Below are 18,649 nucleotides of genomic sequence, written 5' to 3'. Positions count from 1 at the left end.
TATCTGAAAAAAGTTTTGTTATAAGCTCTGTGTCTTGCCTTTAGTACTTAATACTTAAGGCTTTTCTGTTGTTTTTTTGCTTGGTTTACTTGCAACACTGGCTTAGGAGGGTCCCATTTATGCAACTGTCTTGCATCATAATTTGATTCACACGGATGAAGGAGATAACGGTTATGAGAGTAAGAAAATACATGTAAACTGTTTCTCTGAAGCTTCCACCATACCCATATGGTAATAATACTATTACACTGTCTAGTGTTCTCATAATAACTTCTACTATGTAGCACGCACATAAAGTACTAGTCATTTAAACTCGTGTCTAGTATTTCTGTTCCACTATAGTAACTACTTTATAAATTATAGCATGTCACTAGTCAATAAATAATACAAATTGTACATTGCATGTGAGAGGAGCCAACTAGGAAACACATTAAAGAAGAGAAAGAAAATCCCGATAAAAGAATTAATCCGTACATGCTGTAGATATTTTTAATTTAAATATATATAGGATTACTTCTCATGAAAGGTCTTATACCAAAAAATATTGAAGAAAAGAATATTATATATGTTTGTAAGATTTTGATGCAATATATCAAATTCCAAACAACGACGTGCATGGAAACTCAACAAACGAATTGGTAAAGATCGAAAAAGAAAAGGCAACTAATTACTTTTAAGTTGGTGGTAAAGCTAAGAAAAATACAGTGTAATATATATGACAATTCAAAATTAATTAATGTTGAAGTCATTGTTTTCTGTCGTCCTTGAACAAAAATGATATATTAAGTTTACAAAGTAGCTATATATAAGAGCCACCCCTTCATTTGGATTATCTAAACACCTTTTCCTCTTGCATCCGTCTCTCAGAAAACCCCACAGAATCTTTTAGGCTTTCCCTCCCATATCACGTTAAGCTAACAAGTCAAATTAAGAAGTCAAATTAATGATGTATAACTGAGCTTTTCTCTCTGTCTCTCACTCACACAGTCACACACGATTGAGACAAACACACGAACTAGTCAATTCAAGGCACATATATAAAATTGGTAGTAGCACAAGGTTGATTTCACTCCTTCTAAAGTAGTATAATTAAGAAACAATAAATAAAGATTAAAAAAGGAAGCTAGGAAAACGTATTTTTTATTTTTCAAATGTTGAAAAACATCTGGGTTCTTATATATTTGGTGGTGAATTGGCTTCTTTCAATTATATAATAGAATGGTTGTATTTTCAAACGAATTATCTGTCATTAATGGTATAAACTAATTAGGATCCTTGCCATTATTTTCTTTTTAATGTTTGGTGGACTTTAATTTTGTGGGGAGGAATATAGTTACCAAGGGCCTATTTATTAAGAACAATTATAATTATTGGTCAGACTAAATCAGTAGTAATATAAATCAATTATACACTCCGAGCCCCACAAGGTAGTGATTCAAATATATTAGTACCTAATCCTTGTTCTTAAGCAAGAACAAATGCCTTGTACAAGTGACCAAGACAGAAAGGATGTGCCTAGCTACCATTTGTGCTGATATAAGGCAATAGAACTACTATACCTATGTTTTTATGCTAGTGTTCCTTCACACGTGGATCTGGAAGCCAATTAGTATACGACAATTATATATGATATTAATTGGTATTGAATATGAACAGAAATAAACCGTGTAATTTATTATGTAATTGTTTTTCGAATATTTATGATCAATCATAATCAGGATATCAGCTATTACGATAAAAAAAAAAAATGAAAATCCTTGATCATGAAACCGGACCAATTTAATCAATAGTAGCTCACTGCAACTATGTATAGTCAAAAGATAAATAATCCAAAGATTAATCTAGCAAGCGGAAATCGATTTTTTTTTTATCATAATATTGATACAAAATAATCAATAAACATAAATCATTATCATTTTTTTCAATCATTATTTCTCAAATATCTTTCTTTTCTTCTTCGAGTATATATATTCTGAGTAAAATATATGCTTCTAAATATATAATAAATAAATTTGAAGAACTTTTATGGTAATTTGGTGTGGAAGTTATCCAGTTTTTGTTGGTCTATAAAATTAATTTACCGTTGCAGACGATTTCATAAATACAGGTTTGGTCCAACGAAAAGCAAAATGATGAATTCGATGGTTGAAAAATCTGATAATGAAAAGAGATAATATAAACTGAAAAGTTAGTAAATGGAACGACTTAGGATAGTTGCAGACACATGATTCCAACACCACGGACAAAATAAATAATGATATGGAAATGAATTAATATATTTAGATGTCAGGGTCATTGACTCGTGAGAACTTAAATAATATTCTACAGGAAATTTAGTCACTCCTTTGGAAGGATAGTTGGAAGAAATTATATGCTAATATGCATATTTGCAAATTTATCATACAAAACAACAAGAAGATGGCTCAATGAAAAAGATGAATGGTTTCGTAAAAGTACTGTATAATATAGTTGTTAATTAATTAAGTACAGGAAATTATTTTAGCATGCCTACCTAATTGCAGAGTCTGCAAACAGCTAGCGAGTACTGTGTCATAGATCAATTTAATATGTGCTTTTGGAAGAAAATGAAAAGGAGAGTGATGTACTGATGTATGCATGCATTCGACATTTATTGAACGTGACATAACACTTGGTAATCAACCATGTAACGTAATTAAATTTTATTAAAATTTTTAATATAGAGAGAGGGGGGAGAAATTGACACAGGAAAGTAGATAATGTCAGTTCCAATCCAATTGATGTAAGGAATTCAAATAATATTTTTTATACTAGAAAAAGACAAATGGTGTAAAAGTATCCCGCGCGCTGTATGAAGTATGAGCCATGCTGGCTGTGATACACTTGTTCATGATTAATGTGTCCCCTAAACTAATGGGTAATAAGTTAACTTTTTCGTCAAGTGGTGACACCTAAAATAAAATAAAATCAATGACGTGAAGATTTCAACCACATCTTTTGCTATGTAACTAATACCTATGATTTTATAATATATATAGGTCATGAAGAAAATAGTTAATACATTGATTATTGGGAATCGGGGATAATGTTTTGGAGCATGTTTGGTTTGGTAGTATAACCACGGTAAATTATGGTGATTTTGATCAAACTTGATTTGATTGTATGTTTGGATACCATTTTATAATTTTATGTTTGGTCCTCAAAATTACTGTAACTTCGAAACAGGTAGGAAGAACTTTTAATTCAACATGAATTGATTCAAGAAATTATAAAATATTATTATTTACATGTTTCTTTATAATACCCTTGTATTTTTTGTGACAGACTATGTTATACTGCACTAGTTGAACATTCATATTTTCTTAAGACTTTGTTTATTTCGGTAGTTAAAAATTTATTGATGTAGATTATAATAATCACAATGAGACTAGCTTTGATCAATCCCAAGTTCTAAATATAATTTCTGCACCAAAGATGAATCATGTTCGAGACTATATTCGAGATGAAATTATACGGTGCAAGAAAAAAAAACTAATATTATATTTATTATTGAATTTGATTGACTTTATATATGTTTCTTATTTGTACTTTTTAATTTAGATACATTTGTGTACTTATGTTCATTTTAATTTTTTACAATGAATACGAGTTTATATATCTATTTAATTTTAGTTTATTTATATGTATATCAAAAAATAGTAAATTATAATAACAAATAAGTATTCAAAGACTTAAGGTCTATTTTAGTAATTTTGCTTTCAAAATCAATTATGACTAAAAGTATTCAAACATTACTCTCTTTAAAAATCAATTTTCTAATATAAGTTACCCAAACAAAAATTAGTTACTTCAAAATCACGTTGATCTAAAATCACTTTGATTTAAAATCAATTTTATCAATGCTCATTCAAACGCGCACTTCATGATTCGTATATACATTATTTAAGCTGATTTTTGTATGCAGAGAATATTTTATATTTTTGCCATTAAAAAAATGTTTTTGTGATTGTGAGAGTGTTCCTTAGAAGTGTTTTTTTTATTTATGTGATTTTTTGATATTAAATATCAAATTTTATTTATTGGATTTAATTACACTTCTAGAATCTAACTCGATTTTGTTTAACAAAATTAGCTATTTAATTTGTTATAAACTCTCTAATATTTAGTTTTATTTTTATGGATAAAAAAATTACACTTCTAATGCTCTAGGTACCTCAATTGTGCAATTTTATCTTTTTTTATTTCAATTGATTTAAACAAAAAAAAAGTGTGATTTTCTTCTAAATGATTTTAATTCTTGAGGTTTCAATTGCACTAATTGAATCTTTCAAAAGTATCACAATTGTGTAATTTTAGTCCTTATAGATATATATTAACAAGATGTTCATCTTAGAGAGTTTATTAAAATAAGCTAATAATAACTTAAGAGTATGATAAAGTATTTTTATGTTTTTTTTTTTCAATATTTATGCATAAGATACGTTTAAATAAAATATAAATAAACTCTTCCCAATATAATTTAGTTATTTGGGCCAAATTGAAAAATTGTGAAGCAAGACTTTATAGTTTAGGCCCCAATTTATGATATATATGGTGCCCATGGCTTAAATTGAGCGACCGCTTCAGGCACGTCTAGGGGCATTGCGGGCTTTGGAAATTATACCCCAAAACTGTTTCAATTTCATTTCAACTAATATTATTTGCCTCAAGTTAAGGCAACAATTATTATTAAAGGAAACACGTTCCGTGATCAATGCAATGTTTTACTTACCACCGCAATTTTTAGTGTCCTGGTGTACCACTAAATTAAAGTGACAGATGGGATTAGTATATACATGCTCATTATTACCCCGCTGAAAGTTGGAAAAGTTGAAAAACATTTGAGTGAATTTTTAGATTTCGTGACCATAGTTATTGCCTATGGAATCAGAAGAATTCCATTTGTTTGGTGTTGATAAATTAGTTGTTGATCTACAAGCACCCGCAGTCGGAAAGTCATTTGTAGTTACAAGGAGTTCGTTGAACAAATTTTTTAGCTCTAGCATCATGTTAGTTTCACTCAGGAGAATTATTAGGGGTTAAAAGATGATGTATTGATAATATAAATTAATTAATCAACAAGTCATTGATTTGAGTGGTTTTAGACTCAATTCTCTTAAATAATATTTTAAGTTTGAATCTTGTGGATGAAAAAAATATAATTGGAAGGAGAGATTTCACTTAAAATGATTAATTAGATTCTTTGGCGAAAATTAATTATCAATAAACTTTTTATAATAATAATTTGTGATTACACTATATATCTATTATGCATAGTTAATGCACAATTTTTTTAGTCGAATATGGAATTGTAAGAGTTATCTAGCAAGTAAATAGCACTAGTGATGACGCAGTTCAAACCTAAAGCCTCCATATTCTTAGGGATGTTTCCTAGTGGAAGTTTTGTGGAGGTCAAGACACCCCATTCCATCAACTAACTCTCTAGTCTTCTCCAACGCGGATTCGTGGATGTAGTTGGAATTGGCATCAGTTCCGAAGACAATTTTCTTGCGTGTGTTTCATGGTTCTTGACGAAAGAACAAACAAGCTTGTCCTTTAGGTGTTTTTGTTTCTTTTTACAAATCACAAACTAAGTTCAGGTCTCTGTGGACGTGCACTTCTTACATAAGAGGGAATAATTATTTATTTACTATTATTAATTATTAATGAATACATATAGGAATCAATTTCAAATTATGAAACAATTAACACTAACAATAAAATAAAGCTATATGTAATTCGTACCCAATCATAATGGATCACAATATAAAAATATGCTATGACCTTACATAAACGTCTTCCAATCTTAAAAGTTAAAATTGTCACTGTGCGCGAATGACTTCATTTAAGCACCACATTTGACTTGAAGTTTAATTTTATAACTACGCATGTATATACAAATATCTAGTCAAAGGACGTAAAAAGAAAGGTAGTAGTAATTGATATTGTTATGATTATTAATTTATTATTTTTTTTTGGGAAAAATGTAAATTATATTAAACCCAAAATGATATAACAATGCTAGAGAAAATCAAAAGTCTCCCTAATATAAGAATGCCTATATCAAGATGTTAAAATAAATGTAACAGGTGGGCTTGTTTATACATAAAAAACTTAATCTTACTAATAAACTCTATTACAGAAAATTGATAATCTTCAAAAACCAGCTTGTTCCTAGACAACCAAATGCATGCAGTAAACTGTAATTGTTATAGTTAGACAACGAAATTTTCCTTGAACACCTGATGTGAATTTGTCCTTAATTAAAGAGTCAGTAATGCGCTGCAAAGAAGTAAAACGCCTACGAAAAGGAGCCAAATCACGAATGTGAGCCCAAACTTGAAGATATTTCCTACAAGAAAAGAACAAATGAGCATTTGACTCAGCCTCATTTGAACATAAAAGGCAGAAGGAATCCTTATTCAAAAAAGCAGATTTGTCAAGAGTAAGCAGCCGGTCCCTTTTAGCATAATATATATTATTATGACATAATTAATTTATCATAATATATATTTTACCATGTTAAGCTATTGGCTCCAATAAAAAGTCCAATTATTGATGTTGGGTTGTGTTTCAACCTATGACGCAAGTCTTTGGAGGTCGGTCATAAGTGCCCTAGGAACGAATGTCTTAATTCTACACAAATAAATTAAGGTTCTTACTTAATTAAATTTTTTATATATGAAAAATAGACTATTTTTAAATTATTATTTAATATTTATTTTTTTTCAAATGATTACTTAAAAAAAGTTATGTTTCAATTTATTACTTATCGTTAATCTACTTCGGTTAAGTGATAACGTAACAGATAGAGTGTCACGTCATCATCACCTTCAATGGTAATGACGTGTCAGTGATTATGCTTGACAGCGTGATACTCTGTTTGTCATGAAATGGGACTAACAATAGATAGTAGATTGAAACATAATTATTTTTTTCAGGTAGGCATTTGACCAAAAATGAATGTTTAGGTAGTAATCTGAAAATGATCTATTTTCTAGATATGAAAAATAATTTTTTAGTTAACAAATGATAAGGAAGAGTTTTTATCAAAATAAACAATTTAATTTTAGATAAAATGATAAATAATAAATTTTATTATTTTATTGAAAATAAAAAAAAATTGTAAATTTAAGTTATGTTTAAAAGCAAATCTTATAAGTCAATAAGAAAAAATTGTTTCTCAAACACTTTTATTAGATCAAATAAATTTGTAAAAGTTGTCAAAAAATTAAAAATTAACTAAAATAACTTGTTGGACATATATGTATTTTACTATTATATAGACTTAAGAAACTTTATCCTGTCCTTTTTTTAAGATAATTCTTCAATTAAAATAAGAAATACATTAAATTAATAAGATATTTTTTTATTAGTAAGAATAAAAAAATACTATTTAAAATTTACAATAACTTACCTATCAATTTATCATATTTAACCAATTGAAATAGATTAAAAAGATAAAATTAAAGAGTTAAGATGCATACATTTAATATTTGACCAAAGTTGAAAAGATATCCAACAAGATCAAATGATGAAATATATATTTTGGGACTAGAGAATAGAAGAAAGAGTGAAGGAAAATATAGCATGTTGCATGCATACATTGATCATAAACAACAAAACACTAATTATATATGAAAAATAAGTCATTTTTAGATTACTACTTAAAAATTCTTTTTCTTTCAATTAAATATCTACTTTTTTTTATTTCAATTTACTATCAACTGTTAATATCATTAGGTTAAATGATGATGTGACAAATAAAATATCACATCATCAAACCTAATCAATGATACATCATTAATAAATCAGGTCTAATATAACCTTTGATTTTTACACACTATTACACTAATAATTTATTTTATATTATAAGTTTATTTTTTCATTTATAAAAAAAATAATGACGGCATTTTTTTTTACAAAATTAAACTATACTTCATATTGTTTCAATCTAAGTCTAATATTTTACATTATTCGTATATAAAGTATAATTTTTTAAACAATTATATATAGACAATACAACATCTTTATTTAATGAACAACATGATATTGTATTTATATTGATATAATTTATCTTAAATTACATAATATACATAGTATAATTATATTACACACTTTTAATTTTATGAATTAACTATATATAATATTATAATAATAAATTAAATTTACACATTCTTATCTTATATAGTATTAGTTGGACTCTAATCAAATCAAATTCAGATCAAAATAAAAATTTAAATTTCAGTGAAAGTGAAACAGAAATAGATCCATCTCAACCCTGCCGATGTACAGAAAGAATTGGTGGTATTTAATAGATTTGAATTGATTGAAGATGGTTAAATAGTAATGCATGAAATGGATGGATGATGACTGAATGGATGACATGAGAATCACATCACATCCATCATCTTACCTTATGTTAGTTGCGCCGTAGCCGTATGTTGTTTTCTCGATAGTCTACCGCTAACTGCATTGCGTTTGCCAACACATATATCGGATCCGGAGTGTCGGAAGAGGTGGAGAAAAGACAATATATATTTTCAAAAATATAGTACTAATTTGTAAGAGAAACATATAAGAAAAATTAAATTAAGAATACGAACAAAAATTAGAATAGAAATTTGTAAAAAAGAAAAATAAGGAAGTTAAATTATTAACTAAAAGTCAAAGGTTATATTATGTATATTTTTATTAAGTTATAAGCTGAAATATTTATCAATTTTTTATTTATGATTAATTTTCGTGAAAGATTTGATTAATTGTTTTTAATGAAATCTCTTATTCAAAGTATACTTTTTTTAACTATAATACTTAAGTTTAGTTTTTTTAAGATTTCAATCTAATTCACTCACACCAACATAATATTGACATTACATTATTTGTTAAAAAGACATTCTTTAACATGCTTTATGGGATTCCTTAAAAAATCTAGTTAAAATTATAAAATAGTGAGAGTAATTAAATAAAATGTAGAATTAGAAAATTATTTGTTTTTAATTAATTAGAGAATGGGTATTTAAAAGGATGAATTAAAGATTATATTTTATAATTTTTCTTATATTATATATAATTATGAATATGTTTATAATTATTTTTTAATTGACAATTGAAATAATTTTGTGACTAAGTTATTTAGTGTTGATATAAACTCTAAGAACACTAAAAGTTATTAACAAAAGTTTGATACTTGAATTCTTTAACTTATCCTCAAACTTAGATACAGAGTCATAATAAGAAATATCACTTTACTAGACCAATCCAATGAAACATGAATAGTTGAGATTTAAATAAAAAAATCTCAAATAACTCCCATAAAAAAAAACCTTTCGAATGATGCAAATTTATGATATATTTAGTTGAATGGAAAGAAAATAAAAAAAAGATGAAAAAGTTTAAAATTTGAATCGAAAAGAAAATGATAAAAAGAAAAAAATAAAATTTTTATATTTATAAAAGCAACTTTTCCTTTCATTTTTTTCTCAAAACAAACAGAAAAAATATTTGAATAATCTTGTAATCTTTTTTCCCATCAAATGAAGCATTAGTTATTTAATGATGGTAAGAAAAGTAGGAAATAGAAAAAATGAAAAACGGAGCAGTGGCCAGTGGGCGCACATCATTAACTTAGACGAGGCATGTGGTGTGGTGTGTGGGCCCAGGCGTACGCTATTTTTTCTGTTCTTTAGCAGACACATCATAAAAAGGTGGGTGTGCATGTGCCTCATGGCACATTCTGGTTCGCTGATTCGGTTCCTTGTCGTGTTTCTCATCCCTCAATTTTCAGTCAATGGACCCTTTTATTTTATTATTCGTACATCCAAAGTTATGTGATCGGGGATCAATTCTGCCTTCTTGTACTGAGTCCTTCATTGTTTGGTTTCTTTTCAGAAAGTGCTGCTTTAAACACTGTCATCATAAGAAAGATTAATTTAGAAAACCCTAAATCTCACTTTTCATCTGTTTTTCTTTTCTAAATATAATTTTCCTTTTTTAAATTTATATGAATTAGGAAATATGTATTGCATAACATGAAATTACTTTTTTACTTTTTCACACGAGACTATAAACGTTAATTTGTTGTTTTTAGTTTTTACTCTATTTTTTAAAAATATTTTCAGAGAAAATAATTTTTAAATTTTAAGCAAATGCATTTTTACTTTTTTCTGTTTTCTTTAAAAATTAAAATAATAAACACTCAAACTAAATATCATCTTAATTTTAAAATTTCATTTTAGTTTATCATCGTTAATTAACGTCCAAGATGTTACAAGGAGTACAAACCTTTTATCAAGTTTCTTGCTGATCTTGGTGTGATCTTGGTGTCCTTCATAGACTCTTAATTCTGGAGTTGCAGAGAGGAAGCATAAACATATAATGGATCAATTACTATACTAGTGCTGTCATATATAGAGTCACACAACCAAAATATTATGAATATTTAAGTAAAACATGAGCTATTATTATGTTTTTAAATTTTTTATTTTAATTCATTAAGTTTTAAATTTTTTATTTTACTCTTTTATGTTTTTAAAAGTTTTATTTTAATAATTTCTTTTATTTTTCGTTTTAAAAGTTTTATTTTAATAATTTCTTTTATTTTTCGTTAAAAGCGTTATTATTTTGTGAATGTTTAAAATTTTGATGGAGTAGTAAATATAAGTAAATAATTTATTTAAAATAGTGATGATTAAAATAATTAATTATTTCAAAGTTTTATTCTCTTAAAAAATATCAAACTTAAATTTTGCATATAAAAATAATTATAAAAAACTCATTTGTTTGAAGAAATTTAACTTAACTTTGATGAGTCAAAATTTAAATATCTTTTACTCTGTTTTTTAGTAAATTGGGGTCGAAGATGAGAGGGAAAAAAAGTAAAAAAGAGAAAAATAATAAACGTGACAAATAAGTGATAAAAGAAAGAGAAAAAGGAGATGAAAAGAAAATTCAACAGAAAAAAATGCAAGAATAAGTGAGTGTATATTTATAATTTTAATTAAAAAAAAGTAAGTTATATTTTTCTCCCTTAAGACGTGAGAGTATCAACACTGCATTCCCTTCTTATATTAAATATAAACTCTCCTCACTTGACAAATTTGAGTATATAACACTTTATTCTATTTTTAAATTTTTTCGTTCAAGTTTCGTTAGCTTTCGTTAAAGAGTTATAACAAAATATCCTCTACATTGTCATTTCCTCTTGTATTAAGATATACACTTTCCTCTCCGTTGGTAAACGTAAATACATTACACTTTATACTCTATTTTAAAATTTTCATTAAAAATAATTTCAGGATTAAAATATCTTTCACACTTTACTATTTTGAGAAATTAAAGTATTGCACTTAATTTTCTCTTTTCCTATTTTAAGATATGCAGTTTTTGTTTCTTTTAATAGATGAAAATACACCACAAATTTTGTTTTATATAAAAAAAATATAATAATTCATATTAAAGAATAATTTTAAAAAAACATTTGTTAAGATATTTGTACATTTTTTTAATAAAATTATAGGTACTAAATTAATTTATTTTTATAATCTATTTTCTAATCTTAAATTCTTTCTCCATCAAATGCTAGTCTTTTTACATACCACTAGCAACAGATTTGCTTAACTATTTTGTCACTCCTAATGTATATACTTTGCTTATAAGGCTACAACTACTTACGAAGAGAAACAATGTTAGTGTGGAGATAGGAAGCAATGTTAGACATTAAATGATTAAAGAGTAACTTGGTAAATTAAAAAGATTTTACTATAATTTAATTAAAAAAATATTTTGAAAACATTCGTTAGTAGTATTAGGTCATGAAAGTCGAACGAACTAAATTACAATCTTTTTATAACTAAATTGTATATTTCAATATAAAAGGAGATGATAGTGTAATACTTACATTGCTTAAGAAAGAGAAGTATAATTTACTTTAAAATGTTAATTCAAAAGGATTAAGCTATATATTTTATTTTAACATCAAAGAAAAAAGACATAATACTTATATTTTCTTAAAGTATTGTAATTTATTCTAAATAAAAATAGAACCAAACATAAAAATATATTATTATCATCGAAAACTCACTTGTCAGATCGCATTTTTTTTTTAATTTTTATTGCGTTAAATTATTAAATGGTTACTTATTAGTTTATTAGTATTTTTATAAAGTCGTGTTGTGAAATTTGAACGAAGAGATGAAGAGTGCCAATGAATTTTCGCCGAGTCTCACAGGGTGGGTCCCACTCCTTCCCTATACTTGGATCTTGCATCGCATTAACGTAAAACACACTAACTTACACCTGATTCAATTCAAAGGTGTCACGTTTTGTTGCAAGCCACGTGTCATTTCAAAATTTCAAATACTCCTGATTAGGGTTTGGATTCATGTTTTAAACTTACGTGTTTGCTCACTAATGTTCTTAGTGATATTACTGAAAAGAAAATATTTATTATAAAAATTATTTAAAAACAAAAAAATTATATATAATTATATTTTATGATAAAATAATTTATATAACTAAAATATTTTTATTTTCTAAATAATTAATAAGTATAGTGTATAAGTAGAACTATATATTTATTCATTTTTTAAGGGTATTATTAAAAAAATTAATAATTTTAAATTAAGACAAACACATGTTAAATATATCAAATGAAATAAGATAGAATAACTAATTTCTATAATTATTTTATTAAAAAGAATTTAAATATTTAAAACATACAAAATTGTTTCTCTTATATTTATTTTAAAATTTATATTCAAAATTAATTTTGAGTTTAATACACACAGACATATACATATATGCACAACTTACTGGGTTGGGATACAATAAAAATTCATATTTACAATTTAACAAATGGAATTATTATTGTATAATAATAATAATGACAATGAGGATTTATGATCAGTGAATTATCATTAATTTCAAATAAAAAATAATTTTATGACTGTAAAATGCTAATTACACTGTTAATTAATAAAAAATTATCCTTAAATATAAATTTTAGATAAATATTTTAATTGTTGACGAGCTAGTATACAGTTATTTGTAATTAGAGGATATTATAAAATTACTTCCATTGCATAACTTATTAAAAAGTACCATATTTAATCGAAAGTTTTATTTGTCTAGATTTAAATGGAGCATGCACTTTGTGTGGTATATATTTTAACACTATGAAATGTGTTTATTATGGGTGGATGTTAGATTAAGAGGCAGGTTGGGTAAAGTTATTGAAATTGACATTTGGGCATCATTACCACCGCCGATACCACAAAGCAATCTTTTATCTGTTAGAAAGAATATGTGCCATCTATTGTTAGTGGTGGAAAATACAACTTTTTAACTTTTTTTTTTTATATTTATTCTGAATAAAATAAGGAAAAAAAAAGACAAGTAGAAGAACAACCTTTTCAAACAAATTTCTATGAATGTGTGTATTCCTATGAATGCATGATGATGCATGGGAGCATATATGGCACATGACCATGATGTTCCATAAACCGACCTCTTAAGGTCCCGACAAAAAAATTGTGTCATTCGCTTGCACCCCCCACCCTCTCTTCTTCTGTGTAAATGTACGATGTTCTCCTTTAAATGCAATGTGAATAGCGAATCATGATTTCAGACATAGTATGAGGAATCTGCACCATAACAAAATCAGCAACAAATATCCATAAAAAAGGGAAAAATAAAGAAGGAGAAGGAGAAGGAGAAGGAGAAGGAGATTTCTGTTGAATGATGAGGAACCTACCCTCTTGTGCTGATTGAGTACGATGAAAATCTCTGTGCATCAATTCTTCTAATTTTCTTTCTAATCTTCTTCAGGATCATTCTTTTTTCTATCATTCATGATCGTTCTTTTATGTCAAAGTTTGCACCTTTTATTTTTTTGATATTATTTTTGTGGTTTTTTTTTTCTTTTTTAACTTTGTTCCTCTGTTCATTCCTGGGAATTGTCCAGGAATAAGAACCAGAACAGGTTGCAGTTAAAAAAATATAACTTGATGCAAAGAGGAGTAGCAGAACCATATAACAAACCGAAAGTAAAGGAAAAGAAAAGAAGTGTTTGAATTTGATCGTTAAACTGAGGTATGACGACTCTGAATGTTTGAAGGTTTTTTTTTTCCTCTTCTGTTTTCTGCAATTGTTGGAATTCTACTTCTCTCTCTCCCCATGTCTATTTTGGAACATAAGATAAAATTATCATCAATACAATTTTACTTTTACTTCTTTCTATTTTAAATTTATTGAACAGTTTTTTTGGAGGAAGAGGATGAAATTTATTGAGCTTTATTTCAAGTTTAACGTGATAACTAATTTTATTTATTTATTTTTGTACTTGAATCTCAGAAATACATTTTAAAATTAAAGGGAATAACTCTTTCCTGTTATGTTAACCCCCCAAAAAAATATTACTTGCTCTGTCTTATTCCCGATATATTTTTTTCTCAGTAGAATACAGTTCTATTTATTTATCATATAAACAATCAAGCAATTTTTAGCGGAAAAATATATAAAACAAAATAAGATAACGAAGGAATTTCAGCTTAAATTTCCTCTCATGTCAACTTCAAACTGGAGGTGATTATAGTTATGGATTTTAATTAATTATGTGATTTGATTTTTTTTCTGGTCAATATTTTTTTTTGATAATGGTATGTGATGCGATTTTGATTGCCATTTAATAGCGCAGAAGGTTTTTTTGGTTAAGAAGGTACGAGATTGTATTTATTTTTTTGGGTCAATTGAATTTCATTGCATTAGAGTAAGCTTCGGCGTGTAGAACTGTAGGTTCAAAAGGGTCGTAACTCGTAAGTGCTCTTAAACAAATAATTTGAACAGTATTTTGTAGAGATTGCTTAAAAAAAATTTAAAATTAAAACATTAAATTTTTAGAAATAAAAGAGAGAAAGAAAGAGAATTATGAAATCTAATAAATAAATGATATGATCATATGATAGAGAAAAACATGTTATGAGTTGTTGTATGAATAACATGTTTTTAAAATTTGTTAGTGTAATGTTTTTAGGTTATGAGTTGTTGTATGAAGAACATGTTTCTTACTTTTATATAAAATGCGATGGAAAATTTTCTGAATCCTCGTTCTGTTTCTTCTTTTATACAGAAGAATTTATAACAGTAGCATAGTTTATGTGATATGGAAGGTAAGCTGTTTAAACGATCTAAGAATGAAAATTTATAGGGAACGAATCAAATGGATTGCACCGTTTTCACTTGTACCTTATTCAATAAATGTTTAGTTGTAGAAGATATGTTTAACAGGCATTTAGTTGAGCAATTTTGAGGGGCCATAGGTCTGAAATGAAAGTAAGACAGTCTAATGCTTTACACGTATGATGGATTAGGTATATGAAAATAATGGATTTAGAAAAGGACCTCAGTTTGGCTTATTCTGGGTAATGGTTTGAATAAAATATGGTTTATAACTTCTTCAGGGTTAAGGATTCTCTTTTGCTCAATAAAACTTGGTGCATCTTTTCATGACTTAAAGCATCCTTAGTAGCAATGTAATTGAATTGTTTCATATAGTAACTTCGATCAATTGAAAGTTCTATGATTTGTTACAACTCATGTCAAAATTCTTGCTTATGAGTTATTTCAAATGTAACAGGGAGAAGAAGATGAATCACACTCGCTTGGAGTCTTGTCATGAATCTCCCCTTAAAGTATACAAATTCTGTTTTGTCCCAGAAAAACTTGGTGATATGGTTATACTCTTAATAAGGTTTGGCATTCTTGTGTGTCTTGTTGCATCCATATCACTTGCTCTCCACTCAGCATTCTCTAAACCAGACCGGTGGTTCCCGTTACCTGAGCATATTCGCGCCGTCCAGAATACTTCAGTCATTGACAACAGACCAACAAACATCTCACATCTTCAATTTGGCATTGCTGGATCAGCAAACACGTGGCATGGCCGTAGCAACTACACTAAACTATGGTGGGATCCTAACACCACTAGAGGTTATGTTTGGCTTGACAAGAAGCCTAAGATTTTGCACAGTGACATATTAGTACCACCTTATCAAATCTCACGGGGCTGGACTCGGTTCAAGCACGTGCACTCAGCATCTGCTGTTCGGATAGCTCGGATAGTTTATGAGAGCTTTAAACTTGGTTTGCCAAATGTCAGGTGGTTTGTGATGGGAGATGATGATACCGTGTTCTTTACTGAGAACTTGGTTACTGTGTTAGGAAAATATGATCACAATGAAATGTATTATATTGGTGGGAATTCTGAGAGTGTGGAACAAGATGTGATGCATTCTTATAACATGGCATTTGGTGGTGGTGGATTTGCAATCAGTTATGCATTAGCAGCTCAACTAGCCAAAATAATGGATGGTTGTCTAAGTAGATACTTCTATTTTTATGGTTCTGATCAAAGAGTCTGGGCCTGTATTCATGAAATTGGGGTGCCCCTTACCAGAGAAAATGGATTCCACCAGGTATACTCTGTTTCCACTTGTTCCATTTGTGTAGTTTTTGGAATATACTACTGATATGCATAGTTTGATCAATTTCCCCTCACTCCCCTCCTGCATAACATCCATGTACTACAAAGCTTGGAAGTTTAGCAATAAAGTAAATAGAACATACAGTAGTGTAAAGGGATTTTACATTGTTAGCCAATCAAACATTGTCAATTTGTCATGTATGCTAATTTTGTTGACTTTTACAATAACTACCTTTAAAGGTCATTTTTAGCATGATTTCTGATTTTGACAAGGTAAAAAATCTTGTCACTGACAATGCATAAAAATTAAACTCCTTGTAATATCAGCCTAGATGCAACTCAAATCTTTTGACTGTTGTTATATACGGAATGAACAAGGAATCATGTTGCATGTTTCAAATTTAGTAAATTCAGCTTGGATGCAAAGTCTTTGGACCTATCCATGTATAATAATTTTGGTTTTTTTTGTTGTTCATTTCTTTCAGTTTGACATAAGAGGAAATCCATATGGTTTTCTAGCAGCTCACCCCTTGGTACCACTTGTATCACTCCATCACCTTGACCAATTGAGCCCCTTCTTTCCCAACCAGACTCAATTACACTCAATGAAAAAGCTCATCAGTGCATACCACATTGACCCTGCCCGGATAGTGCAGCAAAGTATATGCTATGATCATAAGCGTAGATGGTCAATATCTATTTCATGGGGTTACACTATACAAATCTATACAAAATTGTTGATAGCAGCAGACTTGCAGATGCCATTGCAGACATTTCAGACTTGGCGAAGTTGGAAGGATGGTCCCTTCATATTCAATACTCGACCTATGAGCTCTGACCCGTGCCAGCAGCCAGCTAGGTTTTTCCTGGATCAGGCTACAAAGGTGGGAAAAAGTGGAAGTATCACTATCTACAAGAGACATGAAGGCAAGGAAGCAAAGTGCAACAGAGAAGGCACTAATAATGAGGAAGTGCAAAGAATTAGAGTTTCTGCCTTGAAGCTGGATCCAGAATATTGGAAGAATGTACCTCTCTCTCTTTCTCTCCCTCTCTCTCCACACACACATGCGTGCACATACAATTAAGACAAAAACATCAATACATCATTGGATTTTGATTTTAGAACTTCTTAGCTTGCCATGATAGTAATGTACTCGAATAGCTTTGAATTCCATCTAAATTGGAGTTTAACAAATGGCATTTAAATTGATCATTTGATTTGGCCGTACTGAACCAGGTACCCCGTAGGCATTGCTGTCAACTTTTGGGTGGTGGAAGCATAAAGAATGGCAGTATGAATATCAGGATTAAGAAGTGCAGACCTCATGAAACAATTACTATTTAGGGATCAGCTATTTTTGTTTGGTTGGCATAGTTACTTAGTAGATTACTATAGAGTGAGTCTTATAGGTCTGGCCACTAACATTTCCACCCATGTACATACATAGTTATCAAAATATTCATATAGTTTCGACTTTTAATGAATAAATGTCCCAGGAAATTTTTCACTTGTATGTATAGCCTCAAATATCTAGATATTATGGGAAATATGTATTATTTTTCTCTCCATTTTCCATATTCTGACTTCCGTTTCCAATCATGCAAGCACTTGCTTCTTATGACTACAGGAATAGACCTCTTCCCTCATTATGTCTCTTCATTTGATGTAAATGTCTTCCACACTAGAAATTGCCACCACCTCACCCTGCAATGGTAAAGATGATCGCTCTACATATTTTGATATTGTTCACATTTTAATATTACTTTGGTGAGCCTTTATGTGCAGGTTCAAATGCTGAGAACTGAACTGCAGACTTGGCAAATATTTGAATATTGATTGTTGTGCAGAGGATGCAGACCATGGCTCCTGGATAAAGCTATAGACCAATCTCATTTATGCTCTATTTAGAAAATTCGGTAAGGTGTTGCTTATTCTTTTCTTTTCTAGCATGCATAAATTTGGTGACTGGAACCTCAATTAGGCCTGGTTTTGTGGCCAAGTATTTTTTTTTTTGTCCATTTTGCTTAAGACTATTGTATTTCTTTCTTTTTCATTCAATTGTCCAGTCTAAATGTTTAACTTGATACAATGGGTATTCAATGGGGGTGTAAGTGACTTGGATTAGATTGAATTTTAATTAAACTTAATTA

The 18,649-nt window shown here is 28.5% G+C and overlaps 1 protein-coding gene across 2 annotated transcripts; it reads left to right on the top strand.

Annotated features, from left to right (window-relative positions):
* The first annotated feature begins 13,538 nt into the window (after positions 1 to 13,538).
* LOC114397572 lies at positions 13,539 to 18,649 on the top strand. 2 transcript variants are annotated; one of them, XM_028359671.1, is made up of 5 exons: positions 13,539 to 13,788; positions 13,982 to 14,109; positions 15,653 to 16,490; positions 16,984 to 17,523; positions 17,736 to 18,649. In XM_028359671.1, exons 3-5 carry the CDS (start codon positions 15,663 to 15,665, stop codon positions 17,841 to 17,843), a joined length of 1,476 nt encoding a protein of 491 aa, XP_028215472.1. In that variant the 5' UTR covers positions 13,539 to 13,788; positions 13,982 to 14,109; positions 15,653 to 15,662; the 3' UTR covers positions 17,844 to 18,649. The 2 variants fall into 2 exon arrangements, with proteins under 2 accessions (XP_028215472.1, XP_028215473.1); XM_028359672.1 differs by lacking the exon at positions 13,982 to 14,109.

This window comes from Glycine soja, chromosome 18 (assembly GCF_004193775.1).
Source record: "Glycine soja cultivar W05 chromosome 18, ASM419377v2, whole genome shotgun sequence".
Classification (NCBI taxonomy): domain Eukaryota; kingdom Viridiplantae; phylum Streptophyta; class Magnoliopsida; order Fabales; family Fabaceae; genus Glycine; species Glycine soja.
This window is presented reverse-complemented; position numbering and strand designations above follow the sequence as displayed.